Raw genomic sequence first — 18,197 nt, forward strand, 5'->3', positions numbered from 1 at the left:
TCTTGGCTGAAAGCTGCTTAGCAAATAGCAAAGGCTCGTCTAAGTAAGTAAAAGAACTTTTAATGAAATGGAGAACCTGATCTAAGAAAAAAAAAAAAACAACCACCAAAACCAAAAAACACAGTGCTAAACATATGAAAGATATGAACAGTATTCTTGAAGACATTCATAAATATAAATGTATTAAACATATTTAAATCTTAGTTTAGCAGAACATTATGTCATCTATGGAAGAGTTTTTTTGTTCATTTTGGATAGAGGAGAATCAAAGGGGTAATTATCCTAAGTGACTGAGTTTATATACATGCCTTTTGATATGAGTTTGATTTTGCATCTTGTTCTGTATTGCAAAGAGTGAAATTAATATCATAAGTGCCACCCAGTGACTGTGATTAACCATAATTTGCATTTATTGAAAGTTGATTGTCTGCATGCTACCAGCTGTGAAATTGTGCAATAAGCAATAATTAAACAATGAAAGAGAGTAAACAAAACTAGTTAGGTGTGATTTGGAGCAGTGAGTGGCAAAGGTGACTTTCAAAGTTTTATTAGCACAATGCAAGAAAAACAAAATACAACCATGTAACCTACGCTTCAATGAGCAAACAGTAAACATCTGTAAAACTACTGAGCACTACTAAGGAAAAATTCACACTATAAAATAACAATATAATTACTAAATAGAGACTATCCACTAAAGTTATGTGATCAGAGGCTTCAAAGCCAAAGGGACTGTGTGTGTAACAGAGCAGGAATCATTTCTGAGCATGTAACTACAGTTCACTACCTTCTATGATGAAACATTTGTTCTCAATTTTCTCGAGAGAGTGCTCAATGGCTTTTTTTGGATGTGTAGAAATGGAGGTTTACTGTAGGTTTATGCAATCTGCCATTGCCCATAGGAACTTTTTGCAGGCATTTGGCTTTTTGCTATTTAGAAGTACTACCCTACTACATGTAGTCATAATGTTTTCAGTGCACGTGTGTACAGCGCTGTAGCACAGCTACCAGCCTAAAGCAAACTTCGAAAAGCTCAGATTCCGTTTGGAGAGTACCTATCAGTTATGTATGGGAATACCTCAGCTACAGCTCACATATACTACTTTGTTCATCAAACATAGTTACAAGCTTTACTTATTGGATTTTATCATGCTCCTGTGTTCTAGATAGAACTAGATTATGATGGTGGTATTAGTCTAGGTTTTGCAAGCTGGCCTTGGTTGACTTCAGGTATTTTTTCACCATGTCTGTATACGCTTACAGTGACATCTACTGTTTCCCCACCATATTTGTTCTTGACATGAATGCTATATTTGCCCGAATCTTCTGAGGTCACTCCTTTGATTGTCAAACTGGCATATTTTCCATGTTCCAGTGAAACCAAATAGTGCTCATTAAGCTCAAGGGGCTTGTCATTCTTGAACCAAAGCACTTCTGGGTCAGGGTTTCCAAACACAGTACAGGTCAAATTCAGAGTCTAAGGGAGTTAAAAAAGAAATATTTTTTTAAGGATTAGTCAGATTTGTTTAAACAGAATATTCTCAGTATTACTTTCAGACATTTCTTATTCCTAGTAAATTAAAGTAAGTAAGACAGGTAGCATGTTCTTGAGGACTGAAAAGTAGAGTTTCTATATTTTTCTCTTCCACTGAGACTTTCCACCATCTTTCCAGTGACTGTGATGCAGTAATAGCCCCAGGGTAAGATTCTAAATACTCTAAGTAGGACTGCCAATGCAGTCCTGCCTGCAGGAGACTCCTGGCAAGCCATTAGTCTGACATGATATTCAAGCAATGATAGGTTTAAAAACAACCTTGTAGATTCCCTGTACACAGCAGAGAAGAGAACTGAGAAAATCTTTTCCAATCTAGGCCTCTTGGGTTTACTCCTCAATATGACATTAAAAAAAAAAAAAAAAAAAAAAACATTTAAAAAATAGTACATAACATGAATCATCAGAAGCTGATTACAAATGCTGCTGACTCGTAAAATGGAAATATTTTATGAAGACTAAATAATTCATAAAGGTTGTGAAAGTGTTGCATGCATGCTCAGTGTATTAAAAGAATAGCAGAAATGACTTCGTAGGTGATCCTGACAGTTCAGGTGTTTTCTCAGAACTGAACTTGGACTGAAGAAGCTCGCAGAATTTTGGTGGTTATTCTTCCAAATCTATATGGATCACTTTCTGAACCCTGTTTTCACTACTTTATACGTACGCAATCCTTGTGAGCACGTGCATGATTTCTGCACTATTTTTCTTGAATTCCAGTGAACAAATAGGACTGATATAACACATTGAGAAAAAAAAAAATCTGAAAAATTTTAAGTGATTAGAAGCACCATACATACACAAGTAGAAGCAGTTTTGCATATGGTGTGCCTCCAGAATCAGAGGGGAATGTTGAAGGAAGATTTACATACACTGGGTACAACCTGATGACTACATAAGTGCAAGTATACTTAAAGAAGTGATATCATGTAGGATGCGAAGTTAACTAATGACCTATAGGAACTAACATTACTATAAAATATTTAAAGGAGTAATGTAAACATGAAAATAAAACGTTGGGAAATGAAACTAATTCTGATAGAAGACAGCAAGTTTAAATCTCATTGTCTTTTCTGTAACTTGAGCAACATTTCATGACTATTGCCCTCAAAAATGACCTCATTTAAGAGCAATTAATAATTCATAATAATTAATCACGCCTTAATATGTTAATATTAAAAGCTTGCCAGAAAGTAGATATATTCCACAATCATTTTAGATCATTTGGGCCTGTTCTAATTTGTTAAATTATAGATGTGGACTAAAATCATTTACACCCTCTTAACAAGATTTAGTAAAGCTTTGTCTTGTGTTCATATATTTGCATAGATATAACATTCCATCGTGTGAGGAAACCTCTTTACTTTTTCTTCTTTTTGTATAGCTACTTCTCATTCGTAGTTACATGAATTTTGCATGGTACCTATTCATATATAATTTACATGCAAATTTAAAATTTCAGTTATTTCTGGTATGTTTTGCTTTACTTGATTTTAGAGGTATTTCCTTTGGATATTCAGTTATTTAATCCTCATATAGTTAAGCCTCTTTGAACTCTTCTAACTTCTGGAAACTTTTTATGTAGCATTTCCTTAATTTAAGGCCATGGGCCTTAGGGCATAATTTTTTATGAGGAAACTGCAGCTATTATGTGCATGCACAAGGTTGACTTCTCCTGGCTGTTTCCTAACAAAAACTAAGATGTTGGTCATCAAGTAAATTATACCTAACTTCCCAAGAGACTGGCTTTCTTGCCATGAAGTGCTTTTGTCTACTACAATGAGAAAGCACCGCAAATGAAGGAATAGGACAAGAATAAAATCATCTCATCTTGATTTGGTCCAGAGTTGAGCAGGTTTCAGCATCCACTGCAAGGCCTCCTTGATTCACTACTTCTAAAGAGGTTGTATCTGGATATCTAGAAATGGCCATGTACAATAAAATTTGGAAGAGCTATGTGTTGCCCTTTCTCTGGCCATGAGAAGGACAGTTTTCACACAGGGTAATACAGCTGTAGCCTCTGAAGATGTATGTCACATAGTATACAAAACACCCTGTTCAACATGCTCTTAAGAAACTACAGATAGTAAGAGTCACACTGGCTCAAAAGTTGATCTGCTATAGTACATTGGAACAAAGTCCTAGCTCTTTTAGTGGTCAAAAAAATCTGCATAAAGAAGTGTACAAAGATGAGAATGAATGCTGTGATCCTACTTCAAGTGCACTTTCCTTCCTTCCACAATTTGTCGGATTATAAACAGTTTATAAGTACAAGCTGTACTGAGATGACTGTTTAATAGCCATTGCTGGATTTCTTTTATTAGGAAATTACCATTTCCTTTTCTTGGGACCCAAATCTATTTTAATCTAACTCATAAAAGCACAAATAAATTATGAACCTCTTGAAAAAATACTTTCTTTTTACAATTCTTTTTACAATTGCAGTGACTATTTAATTATGCACTCAATTCTTATGCTGTGTGAACAACCGTTTCCAAGTACCTCCTCTTGTGTTATATTGGGTGTCAGAGAGTGGCCGTCTTCTCCTGCCTCTTCAGATTCTCCTAGAGGGCAAGATAGGTTTCTCTCCTTGAACTGCTATGCTCAGAACACAGAGCTGAGACCCAGCCCAGATTTAAGTCTGCAGTTAATTCAGTCTCCCCTCAATCAGGACAAAAGACAAGCACCTCTCGAGGATGACCTTTCCTGCCTGAGATAGGAATTAGGCTGTGCTTCCCCTGTGTAGCCAGCTTGTGGTACTTATGCTTCACAACACAACTAAATGACTACTTCCTTTTTCTCTCAACTCTGCAGAATCATCTGTATTATCTACCTCTCCCCACTGAAGAAAACATTTCACTAGTGTGAAATTTCAGCAGAGTGATTCATTGATAAAAACTGTTCTTACCTTCCCATCCATTATAGTAACAACATCAGGTAAACCACCAACGACTTTACCACGATCTAGGAGTTAAAATAATAAATAAATGAGTGAAGTTTAGTGTTCAAAGTTATTCATTTCTTAGTGATTTTATTAACATGGTGTCACACTAGTCATGATGTCTATTTGGGCTTGTCATGGAATAGACATGCAGCAGAATTCTTGGTCAATTAAATATGAAATAATGTACTTTTCACAATATTTTGTATTATTTCTTATTAACATATTTTATGGTTCCCTCACATTTTTAGCAGAGATTGTGCTATGGAGTTGTAAGCTGATAGACACAACAGCCTTGAAGCTGTTACCAAGCTTTACTTTGGATAAAGAGCAAAGCAAAGCAGATACTTTCAGCAATGCAGTGATATTTAAGATGAGAGGAAAATCTGTCCTGCCATCGTTTTCAAGGGCAGAAGTGTCTTTCAAGCTACACTGGATCTTTGTACCAGAGCTCCTGCAGTAACAAGCTTCCCTACTATCTCTTTTTCAACATGCTCTGTATCCAACAGTCATTAGCAGTTTTTTTTCTACTTAATATGCAGATCCCAATATTCATTATAATTCTTAGCTTTCTGTCAATACCTCATTGTGTGACACTCAGACACTCATATCTCACAAAAACTCTGCAGATCCTATGAGACATAGTGGATCACTGCAAAATGTGTAAAATGCACACTCAGAAGCTTTCCATTGGAATTAAAGAGAAATAACCCTCAAATTATTATTATTATTGCAATATTCTGCAGTAATATGTGATTTCTGCCATTACAGAACTTTGACACGTATGGCAACTTATCATGATAGATGTCTTACAGAAAACAGTGAACTAGAATATAGAACATGTAAAATAAAGTGTAAAATAAACTTACTCTTCTCAGCGAAAGCAGCTGCCCTAAAATTGTTGAGAAGTGGAAAAAAAAAAACAAAAAAAACCACATATTATTAATAAGATTATTAATGAAATAATGTTCCTGTGATAATATTATTGTTATAGCACTAAAATGTAAAAGATGTAGCACTTACTTCAGTCGCTGGAATTCTGTAACAGCATCGTCAAAAGCTGTAACGAAACAGTTGAGAGAGTTGTTGTCCATGAACATTATTTGCATTTTGGGCTCAGTATAAGCATTTACAAACATATCCTTACCAAATCCTTTTTAAAAACAACAGTGTTAAGCAGTAGCAGAAGGGAAAACCAAATCCTGAATCCAGTGTCACTAGTGGTAAAAACTAAATTGCACCTAATTTTGACCACAGGCTATTTTTACTGCATTCCTCTTCTTATTCCTGATTAATTCTGTTTAATCTGTGAAAATTCACCACATAAGTATGATCTTAAAAATATACCTTGCCCAGACAGATCAAGTGTACGTTTGAAGGATTCCTTTCCACCAAAGATTTCAAAGGTGTAGTTCCCCTTATCCTTTTCAGTGGGTTCAGTTATCTGCAGCCAAGCAACATCCTCTGCACCTCCAATCTTCATCTTTTCACCAGAAGAAATCTTAGATTCCCTTGAAAAAATGAATAGAAATGTGTTCAAACATTCTTTTCATATATACTCTCCACAGGAGAGCATCCATAAAATGTTACAAAGGACAACATACTGTTTCCAAATTAGAAATAAATTGCAACTAGGGAATGCAATTGCACAGGGGATTCTTTTCTTTCTAGTGTGAGTATGAAACACTTTGGAATCATTAACTTCAGCTTTCCTTCTGAAGATTTACACCTTCATTCTCTCATTACAAAGACATCTGTACTTATGTCTATTTTCCCATATATATCTGAATGTGAATATGCTGTGTGACTTCAGAGTTCTAAACTCTTCATGCACAGTGCTCTTGCACACATTAGAATAGTCAACTTAAGGAAAAAAGTATTTTTTTTATATGAGAGGAAGAAAATGTTTACCTTTCATTAACTTCCAAAAAATATTAATAAAATAATGAAAGACTTGCATATTATTCTTGCATCAACACAAAATACACCTTTACTTGTTCATTTGTTTTTAAGATCAAGACAAGAAGCAAATTTTCTAATTGCTGATAATTAGTAAATATGTTCTTAAAAAAAAAAAAAAAAAAAAAAAAAAAAAGCAAAGAGTAGCATTCTAATACTCATCACAAATCATCCCTTATCACTTCTCAAATATAAGAAATGCTCTGTTAATTTAGATCAGTTGTTCTTCTGCTCCATAATCTGTTCTGAAGAGTGGAAATAGAAGAAACCATCTGGGAAGAGTATGGAAACCAACCTATTTTCAATGGCTTGCAAAGAAGTTTTCTTTCTCTCATTATCTAAAGATTTTTTTATTTCCCTTTTCCCAAAGCATACTTAACTGGAGGTTTTGTTTGTTTGTTTGTTTGTTTTGTAGAGTAAGTCATCATAGGCTTTTCTTTGATCAGTTAATGTATTTGCACAGACATGGTTGATTTGGCTTCATAGCCAGTTTGATGAGGAAAATAAATTTTTATTATTTCTCTCACTCTGTAAAAGGATTACATTGAGTTCAGTATATTGAAATACATACCTGGATAGAAATAAATATTTATTACTAAATACTTTGTTCCCTACTGTGCCATGAGTGGATAATGCATTCTGGTCTCAGGTCTTATAATTATATTTCCTGCTATTCGTTATAATGGATAATTCAAAGCTAGCTAGAAATTTGTTTACTATAGTTCATGATGAGAGTGCAGTTGCTTAAAAACAAGAAATGTTCAGTCTTTTTTCTTGTCCAGGAATAACATGCTAGAACTCCATTTGAAAAAGGAACAAGTATGGGGGAGTGTAGAGGATGCTGGTTATTTATGGTTGGTTGGTTTTAGTATTTGTTTTAGATCTTCATAAGAATTTCAGCCCCTAATCATAATATTTATGAAATGACTGAAATGCGATTTGTTCAAAATGTTTTTAATAACATAACATGGAAAACCTACCATAAAATCTGGAATATCAGTATATGGGGGATATCAGCTATCAGATATAAATTTGCATGCTGATGTCTCCTTTTCATCACACAAGTATCAAATTTACTGAAAGAAGGAGCATAACTTACTGAATACAAAGCTTAAGTTATGAGTAAAGCTGAGCACCCTCATAGAAGTCTGCTCGCACTCCCTGCACTCCCTGAGCCTAATGTTCACTGACACTTTTCTCACATTTCCAACTGACTAGGACAATGTACAGCAACATCATCCTCTTTCTGTCCAGGTCAGAACTCTTCACTGTGTGTCATCTTTGGAGGTCATCAAGGAATGTGAAAGTTGAAAATATCTGAAGAGGTTTAAAATCCTTCAAAATCCTCCATGTAGTTTCCAAAACAATTTAGGCCTAACATACCAAAACACTTGGACACACATTTAACTCTAAATACACAGATGAATAAAAGTACAACTGAAGTCTAAAATCAAAATAATGTGAGGGTGAAAAAAAGTATTTGAAATTTTATAGTGGAATTCTAGTTATGCTCTCAGCTCTGATAACTATTCTTATAACATTTTGTACTTCTTTCCCTTCCTCTTCTGTCATTTCGAAGAAGAGGAATAGAATTAAAATATTTGGTGTGAAAAAGTCTGAATGTTGTGGTTTATTGCTTTCTTAGTACAGGCTTATATTAAATGGTGAGAGCAAATCTTTGGTATTCACGTACTTCTGGAGGAGGATTTTATCCATTCCTAGAAAAGAGAAACCTTGAACAGAAAACTATGCTCCAATTCTTAACTGTCTTTGAACCAACTAGAATAACATAGTGAAAGACAAAAAATCTGGCATTGAGTAAGAGACTGAAACACTGTAGGTGCTTTTTTTGTACTATTACTTCTATGTACTGGACAAGTCTGTGAATATTTCTTTTATTGTATCTACCACCTACGTGAACTGAGAATATAAAATGCTGTTAAGAGAAATTTACTCATGCGCTACACTTTCTACAGGAATGTCACAGAATACAAAATAGTCTTCAAGGCCACATTTTTCTCAAATAAATTTGAATATAGTCATAAACTTGAAAATACATTCTCATCTACCTGTGAGACCAGGTGACCTTCATTTCTTCATTGTAGTACTTCAAGAAACACTGGAGCCTTATTCCTTCTTCAGTGCAGAGTATCTTCAGTTGAGAAGCAGTCTTGCCTATGGTGAAATGGAGTATATTTAAATCAAACCATACAATGAAATGAACGAAAAACTGTCAAATGGAGGACCAAAAAATTTTCAAGATCTGAACCATTGTTCTCAAGTACCATAAAGAGACAATGATTCATGCTTCTCAAAGGAGATCTGCTGATTTGTGTCAGCTGAATGTTTAGTGGGAGTTTATGGTTTTATGATCATATACAAACATTACGACATGATTCTTTGTGAAGTAACCAGATATTCATAAAATTGCCATAAAATAATGGTGCTATTATTTTAATAGCATGCAAAATTTATTTGAGTGCAATTCCTATTCTTTCACTGAAATGGCTCTGAATTGGCATTAGGATCAGAATCAAGTTCTATCTGCATCATAAGGCTCAGTCACTAATGGGAAGTATAAAGAAAATGATTGCTATAACATTGTCACAGTATCTAAACAAAACAAGCCAGGTGAAATAATACTTTTTTCCCCTCTTAATAATGTCAATTAGCAAGGTCAAATGCCTAATCAAAACCTTAATAGCATGCCCATAAAAATGTGTATCATGACTGTCATAGATTTCCCACTTACAGTAAAAATTGTCTGCCTCAGGTTCAGATGGCTTTACTATAAAAACACTCCATGAAAATCCAAGAGAGCATTTACTTACCACTGACTCTGCTCAGTGCCAACATTATATCATCATACACTGTGGCGGGGAAAAAAAAAAAGAAAATGTACCATCAAAATTTAATCAAAATATAGCTTTGTTATGCTTAGTTTAATTAAAGTGATATGGGAAATCTTCATATCCTCAGGCAAAGAAAACCATTAAAATTGTAACAGGTGTACAAGATAAACTGGAGACTACCTGCGTACAATACATGAATTCTGTGCTGTGTCAGTGAATGTACCCACTGCATGCAGCATCTGCCATGTGCTTTCAGATCTTTGGCACTGTATCCTTCATGCCAGAAACAATAAGAGGTCATTAATTTGATGGTTCACATTCAGAGGAAAGTGCAAGAGAAATAAAAGATTATTAAATTTTTGGAGAAAACAGTACCCATCTGCTCCCAGTAGCAGAGCACTTGGCAAATATAAAGTTCTTGACAGCAAATAAACACCAGGTATCATACCAAACTTGAAAAAAAAAAAATCACAGTATTGATGGGATGCTGGAAGGGGAGAACATTATACAAAATAATAGAAGATTGGAGCACTGTCTTTTAGCAGGGGTTCTTTCCTGCTTGGGAAGGACAGCTGACAATAAGATGGAGAACCACAGTATCTTCTGTTCATTCCAGTGGTCAGCACAAACTTTACTTGAAAATGCAACTCTGCTGAACGGCAAATCATTTAAGAGTGTGAACATCTTTTTCTCTACAACTGGGTCTGTTTTTTCACAGTTTCTGAATTACAGCTCTACAATTTTACAATCAGAGTAACAGTCAGTCCCCACTGAGACTCCCACCTCAATGTATTTGGCATTTTGAAAGACCTGGTGCTAAAGGGTCTTCTGTAGACATTAAAACTTACTGAACTTGACAAAGAGCTCTTTACAAAAGATCCCACATAAATGGTGGTGCCTGCTTGATTAAAATTTACTTCACTGTGAGGGTGCTAGAAAGTAATCATTATAAGACTTACGTCTTATATTATGTCACCGCTTCTAAACTATCAACAGTTGAGGCCTCAATGCCATAAGGAAGGCACTGAAATATGAAGAACCCCAAATATGCTTGCTAGCTTGCAATTTGCAAAGGTATCTATTGAACATCTTTTGAGAGAATGTAGAGATCATTACTCTGACACAGTAAACCAAATATTACCTTTTCCTGATAATTCAAGAGTAGAAACATCATGACCTCTATCATCTGAGAGTGTTGCCTTATAAACACCTTCATCCTTGCGAGACAACTACAAGAAAAGCAGATGTTTACTGACCAACTTGATATGAATATATTTGCTTAACCTCTGCATGCTTCTCTAAATCAAACAACAGACATAGTACTGCAATTAACTTACTATTGAATAATCATGCCAGAGATACAATGGGAAAATATAAATGGATTGTAAATGTTTTGTTGTTTTTTTGTTTTGTTTTGTTTTGTTTTTTTAAGTAGCTATATCTAGTTCCTAAGCCTAGAATGTAATACAAGTTCCATTCAAATGAACTGTGAGTTTTCTTCCTTTCTTTCTCTTGTTTCATAGAAACATAGAGATTGATCCTTATCAGCAGAAACTAGAAGCAGCTTAGTAAGACGTAATAGAGGGTAACTGCAACTCACATAAATTTTAGGAATGCAATTTTTATTCGCTTGAAGCTATTATTTTTTTTTTTTTTTTTTTGGAGTCATTATGTGCAGAGCAAGACAATGCATCTATACCCTTCAACTTTTCAAGAATCAACTAAGTGGATTTCTTCAAGCAACAGCTATAGTCAAATTACACGTGTGCTACAAAAGTGCATTCATTAACCCTAGAAAACGAACATTCTATAAATTAACTCTGTGATACTGCCTTAAAGGCAGTAGTTTTTTGTTTGAGTGTTTTTATTTTATTTGAAAACTTAAAGGAAAATATGTAAATACTTATATTCAGGTTGGAGGCTGCTTAAATGAATCTTAAACAAGCCTGCAAGCAAGTAATAATAGGAAAAGTGTCACGTTGTTAAATGACAAGTAAAGAGAGAAATTCAAGACAAGCTGAAACCACTCTCCCTCCAAAAAGTCTACACAGGAAAAATAAAGCCACTGGAAAGCCAGTATCCTGTTGCAAGTGACATTAAGGGAATAAATTATAAAAACATGAAGATAATTAAAAATAATAATAATAATAAGTAAAAAAGTTAAACTTAATGCACATTATGCTGAAAACACAACGACTTGATCTAGGGGATGTTTCAACAGTTGAGAAAGAAAGCAACTATTCAAGATAAGGCTTCAGTCACAAATTATTTTGCTTGCAAGAAGATAAATCTTAAAAAGCCATATACCTCAGGAAATAAAACTAAGGCAACCATAAAATACAAGGGTATGGAGCAAACTGAAAAATTAAGGAATAAGAAAAAACAAAATTAAACAAAAAAACACAGAGTTCACCTAAGGATTTTGAAGCAATTTAAGCAAGAAGTGTCTGCATTTATAACAAAAATGTATACTCTTTTACTCACGGTAACTACTCACTAGCTAATTGAAGGGTAGAAAATACGACTTTTGTTAAAACTGTTCATAGAAATCATGACAGCTGGTTGAGTGATCTGCCTGGCAAATCCATAGTACATCAAGCAGAAGCTGTCATTTCTAATCAGTAGGTGATACTGTACCTTTGGAATAGTGAGGTGACATTCTCCCCTCTGCAGATCAGGCACCTCATCAACGTCAATCCCAGAACCATCCCTATACCACTTGAAAACAGTCTCCTTCTTTGTGTTTGCAATCTGTACAGCAGAAAAAGGCACATAATCATGACTATATCCTGATCAAAGATGCTGTACTATACATGGTCACAAAAATACTTGCAGAATAAGAAGCCAATATTTTATAACACATGTCAAATCAAGTTAAGTGGAATAAATAAATAAATAAATAATTCAAACTAAGTCCTATTTAGCAGAATGTTATTCCTACAGCATTTATTTGCAGCAAAGAACTGGTTGGAAGTAGGCAGCTTAGAGCTTCAGAGCACTGTCAAATCCTTAAAGACAATTCTGTCAGATTCTTCCCTTAAGGAGTTTTGCCCACTTGTTATCTGGTTGCAGTTTGTCTAGAGCTATCTGTAAAAAATATATTTGAAATTAGAGCCGCTGAAATTTCCTCTGTCCTCTGTGTTTGCCATATGTCTCTAGAGACCTGTAACATAAAATTTAGACCCTATATTGGAGAACATTCATTCAGTTTGTACATTTATCCTGGTTACCTAAGAAATGCCCTTCAGGGCAGCACCACAAAGAGCCATTAAAATTACTATTCCATGAACACTTGAGACTTCAAAATTGTAAGCTGCACTAGAAATCCTTTTTTCCACTACCTGTCCTTAGGAGAATACAAAGACTTGAGGAATCCAACAAATTAGGACTGTCTCTTGATACAAAAGAATTTAACAAAGTAGTTTAAATGCAGAAAAGGTTCTTGAAAGCCAAAATTTTGCTGTAATAGTAGCTGATCATGAGTAATTATTACAGCTGATCTGAGTAAAACATAGAGTACATGTATATCTCATGTACTGTTATAATTTTGAAATATAAATTGTGCATTAGAAACACTTAAAATATTGCTGGATGAATGGCATAGAAGTGTGAATTCAAAGAAGCCAAAATCTCAGCTGTGATTAGAAACCTTGGCTTTTGCTTTTCTCCTCTTCAGTAGTACTAGAGTTTATTTGATGTTGCTATCCTCATTTCATTCCAAAAATCACATAAATGCAATGTTATTTGTGTGCCTAGCCTGAGTCCCCAGTCACAGAATCGTAGAATCATAGAATCACCAAAGTTGAAAAAGACCAACAAGTTCATCTCTCAGAGAGGAAGTATTTCCCAGCATCCAACTTGGAAATCCCCTGGCACAACCTGAGGCCATTTCCTCTAGTCCTATTGCTCGTTACATAGGAGAAGAGGCCAACCCCTACCTCACAACAACCGCGACAACATCTCCCTCAGCCTTCTCTTCTCCATACTGAACAATCCTATATAGGATTATAGAAGGAGATCAGGTTGGCCAAGCAGGACCTGCCTTTCATGAACCCACAGTCTGGGCCTGATCCCCTAGCTGTTCTGCACATGCTGTGTGATCTGCTCCACTGCCTTTCCTGGAACCAAGGTCAGGTTGGAAGGCCTACAGTTCCCTGGATTTTATTTATGAACCTTCTTGTAAATGGGAATCACATTGGCAAGCCTTCAGTCCTCTGAAACCTCTCTGGTTTGACCAGGAATGCTGATAGATGATGCAAAGTGGCTTGGCTATCACTTCCACCATCTCCCTCAGCACTCTCAGGTGGATCCCATCTGGCCCCATGGACTTGTGGCAGTCCAGGTGGAGCAGTAGGTCTCTAACAGTTTCTACCTAAATCATAGGGGGTTTATTCCACTCCCCATCTGAGACTTCCAGGTCATGGGATAGGGTACCCCAAGTTAACAAGGCTTTGGTAGAAGTACATACCTGGTAAGATCTTTCTTAGTCCCCAGGGAGTCAGTTAAGAAAATCTTGAAAATATCTAAACAAATGGATACTGGGCAGCCTAGGAGTTAATTTATTTCTATATATGTATATATCAAGTGGCTTGCAGGGAGGAAAATACGTGCACCAATCTTTTAACTTTTTACATAAGAGAAATCTTACTCTTGATAATATAACCACATATACTGCTGTGTAATAATCAGTGTGGTTGCTATATGCCTCTGAAAGCGTATGGGTTCACAGTCTGGCCCAAAGCAATGTCTTGCCTGAAAAAATGAGAAGCATTTTACATTTGCCAGTAACTATAAGGTGGCTTTTCCTGTAGTCATATGATGACTGGCAATTTAATTTGAACAAAGCCTAAAGGAAGAAACCTTTAAAATTTTTCAACAGTTTTTCATGAAAGTCTGTTAGTTCTCAATCTGACAATAAATACCCTGAGATTCAGTCACAAGCAGTTTGCAGTGCCAAAGTTATTTGATGTTGACTTTTACTATGAAAAGTTACTTTTTTTACTGTTTAGTCACACACCAAAAATTTTGCTTTTAACAGATAGAGTATAAATAAGTCAAAGATATGCAAAAGTAGGTAGTTTCTGAACATTCTGAAATTTAGAACTTATGGAAGAAAAATGGTAGTAGATGCTGGCATGTATAGAAAAACAAGCATGCAAAAAAGAGAAAACACCATCAAACTATCATTCAGGTGGACAAACATATCCCTCTGTCATTCAAAGTCTACAATATCAATAATATGATCATTAGAATTACATTTGAAGTAAAAATTAAATTAGGTCCAATCTCATAGAATTGAAGCGATACCAAAAGGAATGTATACTTCTTTGGATGTGTTATTATATAACACAATACACATATGTTTGTTATGTTGCGAACCTGGATCATACCATCAGTCCTCTGCCATACCTAAACATCCAGTTCCCAAAGACATCATTATGTGCCACAGCCTTTGATAAGGTCCTGGCCAAAAACCCTCTCCTGAAGATCACAGCACTCCTTCACATTATCCCAGGCTCTTTCAAGAGGTGAAAGCACCTATGAAAACTATTTTTGCGCACAGGCACAAGGCAGAGTCTAGAAGAGACCTGTGCCAAGTGCTAAGCATCCTGTGCATGCCCTGTCTTATCTACAGGGAGCCAACTGAGCAGTGTGAATATAAGGATATGGCCTGGGGAGGCAGAGATTGCTAATTGGACATTTTATTACTGCAAATATAGGTTGAGGCAGCAGCTCTTCTTCTAACTTAAATGTCTGGTACCTGAAATTAGTAAGATAAATCCTTTCAATTTTCAGCTTCTTCCTATGTATAAAAATTAGTTAGAGTCACAATCAACAATGGCCTGAACCTAATGTCCAGTCACCCACTAACAGTAATAAATATTTTAAGGTCAACTGCATAGTTAAAATGATGAGTTTACAGACAGCCCACATCCTAGATTGCATTTACATAAAATTTTCTGAGCCTATGAACAAAAGATACACCAATAAAAAGTGTATCACCCTTTCATGGTGGTATAAACTGGCTCTAAAGTCAAAGAAATGAAGGATAATTTCAGATTAATTTGTAGAGAGTTAACACTAGTATAACTGGTTCAGCAATACAATTCCACATGTGAACAAAAGGATAAGCAGAGTTCATGCCTGAGGCAAATGCATGTTGAGATTACAAAGTGCTGCAACTATACATCTCAGTACCAGCAAAGGTACCACACTAGTTAATGAGCCTTGGTGGTAAAATCAGGGCTCACCGAGTGGCAGCTTCACCACCCAGGTCAGTTCTGCTGGGAATAAGTTGAGGTTAAAGGCCTCCTAATTAGTGAGCAGAGAGAAGAAATAAAAAAGATGCATGTGAATTGCTCATAATGAGTGATTCAAGTTGATCTAATTAAAAGTCAAAAAATTATTCAAAAGAAATGGAGAAAATGAATACAGTAGAGTATGTGCTACAGGAAAAGGCAGTGAAGAACAGTTTGATGCTAACTGAATTCAATTAGCTTAGTTTGAGGCCTTAATTGAGGCCTCTAATTAGTCTTTCTAGAGAAGAGCAACAAAAGTGAAAATACATCAGTTTAGAATGGCATACAAGACCTTAATAGCAGAAGTTACTCTGAATTCTGTACACATTAGCTTTCAAAAGAATTGAATGTCATTAGCCAAATATAATAAAAATCCTGTTTTATAGCACTCATTCTAAAACTTTTGTTACATGTTTAGCTACATTTGATTAAATTATATATATATATATATATATATTAGTAGAGGAACCTCCAAATCAGAAAACAGTGAGGAAAGATTTCAAACTGAGATGTATGAGTGATGATTTTCAAACTGAGTGTATGTTTGGTGGCCCTGCTAGGCAGGGGGGTTGGAACTACATGATCCTTGAGGTCCCTTCCAACCTGGGTCATTCTGTGATTCTGTGATTCTGAGATACTTTTTGTGGATAGAGGAAAAACCTGTTTGGGCTGGTTATTACACTTAAATAATTTTATGGCTCACGGTTATTATAAAAGATTAGATTATCCACTCACAAATACAGGCAGGATGGAAAATGGCTTGAGAGCAGCCCTGAGGAGATTGATTTAGGGATGTCAGAAGATGAAAGACTCAACATGAGCCAGCAGTGTATGCTTGCAGTCCAGAAGGCCAACTGGAAGAGGGTAGATTATGACTAGTTTTACTGCTGAAAATATCAGAAAGTTTAGTTTAAACCATGTCTAAAAGGATCTAATTATAAAAAGATCAAAATCTTTTATTGCATTTTTCTCCTCGACTATTAAGCAACATATTCTAAAAAATACTTCAAGTGTCTTTCCTCACCTTACAAGCCAGCAGAACTTCACATTCATCGGTAACTTCCCAATATAGAAACTCTGAGAAGTGGGGACCTAAGAAACAAAACATTCTTAAAGCATATGTTGTAGAAGGAAGGAAAGAATATCTGATAGTTCTAGCAAAAGAAACAAAAAGAATGATAATTACATTCTAACATCCCTATATCAGAATGATCAGAGGACACTCCTTAATGCACAAGAGGAAAAATCCTGCAGGAATTATTCACTGTATTAACCCACGTGTTTAGCATACCAATTAGAAACCTGAGGCACATGTCTGTTTCTAGGATAAGTCATGTAGCATTCCAAAACATAAAACGGTGAGTGACACAAACAAGTTTGCTAAATATGTTCATGCTCAATTTCCAAGTAAAGATGGGAAAGAAACAAAATAGTTGCAATTAAGATGCAAGTGGAACTTGATAATGGACAAATGTGCTCTGACACTCAATCAATTGAATATTTGAAGCCAAAATACCATGCCAGACAACTTTTGTTCAAATTATTTGAAGTTTAAAAATATTCCTGTTCCCTACTGTGGTTCCAAATCCAAATATATATGTCAATAAGAAAAATTACTGATATATTTAGTCCTTTTCAAGTTGTTGTAGTTACTCATATCAGTAAATTTATGAGTACGTTTTCCCGTCTGTAGGATCTGTGCCTGTAATTGCTATACTCAGATCTGAGATGTGGCAAATTTCTAGACTTTTGCTTAGATTACTGAGAACTGAATCTCTTGTGAGTTTATGCAGTAAAGAGAATTTTTTTTTCTTTAAAGATAGAATATAACAATTACAGTACTTAATCAGATAACTTTACCTAAGCTGTTTAGAACAAATTGTAATTATTGTCATTACGTTCATCATAAAAGTCAACTCCTTGCCAAGTAGAAATTACAAACTAGGCTCAAACTCAATTCTTTCAGTATTTCACAGTGACAGAATTCTGAATTAGCTATCTAGTAGTAATTCTTACTTTTAGCTCCAAAAAAAATTTATAAAAAGTACCTAACAAAGTGTAACCATCTAGCAGATATATAACAAATACACATATATTTGGTTCCTGAGATTTGCCTGGATAGAATCCACAGGATTAGACTTTTAATCTTCCTTGTCTGACTCTGAACTGGCAGCTCTTCTGTCAGTTATAACAAAGGGACAACTTGTATGCTTAAAACTAAACGTGCTTAAGTGTTTTGCTGGATCAAAGCCTACAATAAGCGCTCTTCTTATGAATATTCAGCAAATATAACCTCTTATACAAATTTCCACTTTTTCTCTAATTAATGAAAATAATGTTGCAGTTTTCAAGTTTTAAATGACAGTGTTGGAAAACAGGATCCATACCCAGCAAGGCTTCAATATCCTCTCCAACTGTGCAGTATACTCATCTTCTAATGAAGTTGTGTGGAAGTCAGAAACACTTACTATTCACCTGGAATGCATCATTAGCTGCAAAATGGCCCTCAAGTCACCAATTTACTCTCTTACCTTGCTTCCTGAGGAATTCCTTTCGCTGGAGCTCAGACTCAGCCAATATCGTCTTAAACGCTG

At 35.3% G+C, this 18,197-nt stretch overlaps 1 protein-coding gene across 2 annotated transcripts in view; it reads right to left on the reverse strand.

The window, feature by feature from the left end:
• Positions 1-387: 387 nt before the first annotated feature.
• The window catches only part of MYOM2 (myomesin 2), a 72,000-nt gene continuing 54,190 nt past the window's right edge, over positions 388-18,197 (reverse strand). For both annotated transcript variants that reach the window (XM_015859344.1, XM_015859343.1), the window contains 11 exons: positions 18,135-18,194; positions 16,628-16,695; positions 11,942-12,055; positions 10,446-10,533; positions 9,284-9,322; positions 8,522-8,627; positions 5,841-6,004; positions 5,517-5,553; positions 5,363-5,385; positions 4,461-4,516; positions 388-1,477 (listed from right to left, as the gene is read on the reverse strand). In XM_015859344.1, coding sequence (XP_015714830.1) covers positions 1,178-1,477; positions 4,461-4,516; positions 5,363-5,385; positions 5,517-5,553; positions 5,841-6,004; positions 8,522-8,627; positions 9,284-9,322; positions 10,446-10,533; positions 11,942-12,055; positions 16,628-16,695; positions 18,135-18,194 — 1,055 coding nt within the window. In that variant the 3' untranslated portion in view covers positions 388-1,177. The remainder of the gene's footprint in view (positions 1,478-4,460; positions 4,517-5,362; positions 5,386-5,516; positions 5,554-5,840; positions 6,005-8,521; positions 8,628-9,283; positions 9,323-10,445; positions 10,534-11,941; positions 12,056-16,627; positions 16,696-18,134; positions 18,195-18,197) is intronic.

The sequence above is a fragment of the Coturnix japonica genome, chromosome 3 (assembly GCF_001577835.2).
Source record: "Coturnix japonica isolate 7356 chromosome 3, Coturnix japonica 2.1, whole genome shotgun sequence".
In the NCBI taxonomy this organism is placed as follows: Eukaryota; Metazoa; Chordata; class Aves; order Galliformes; family Phasianidae; genus Coturnix; species Coturnix japonica.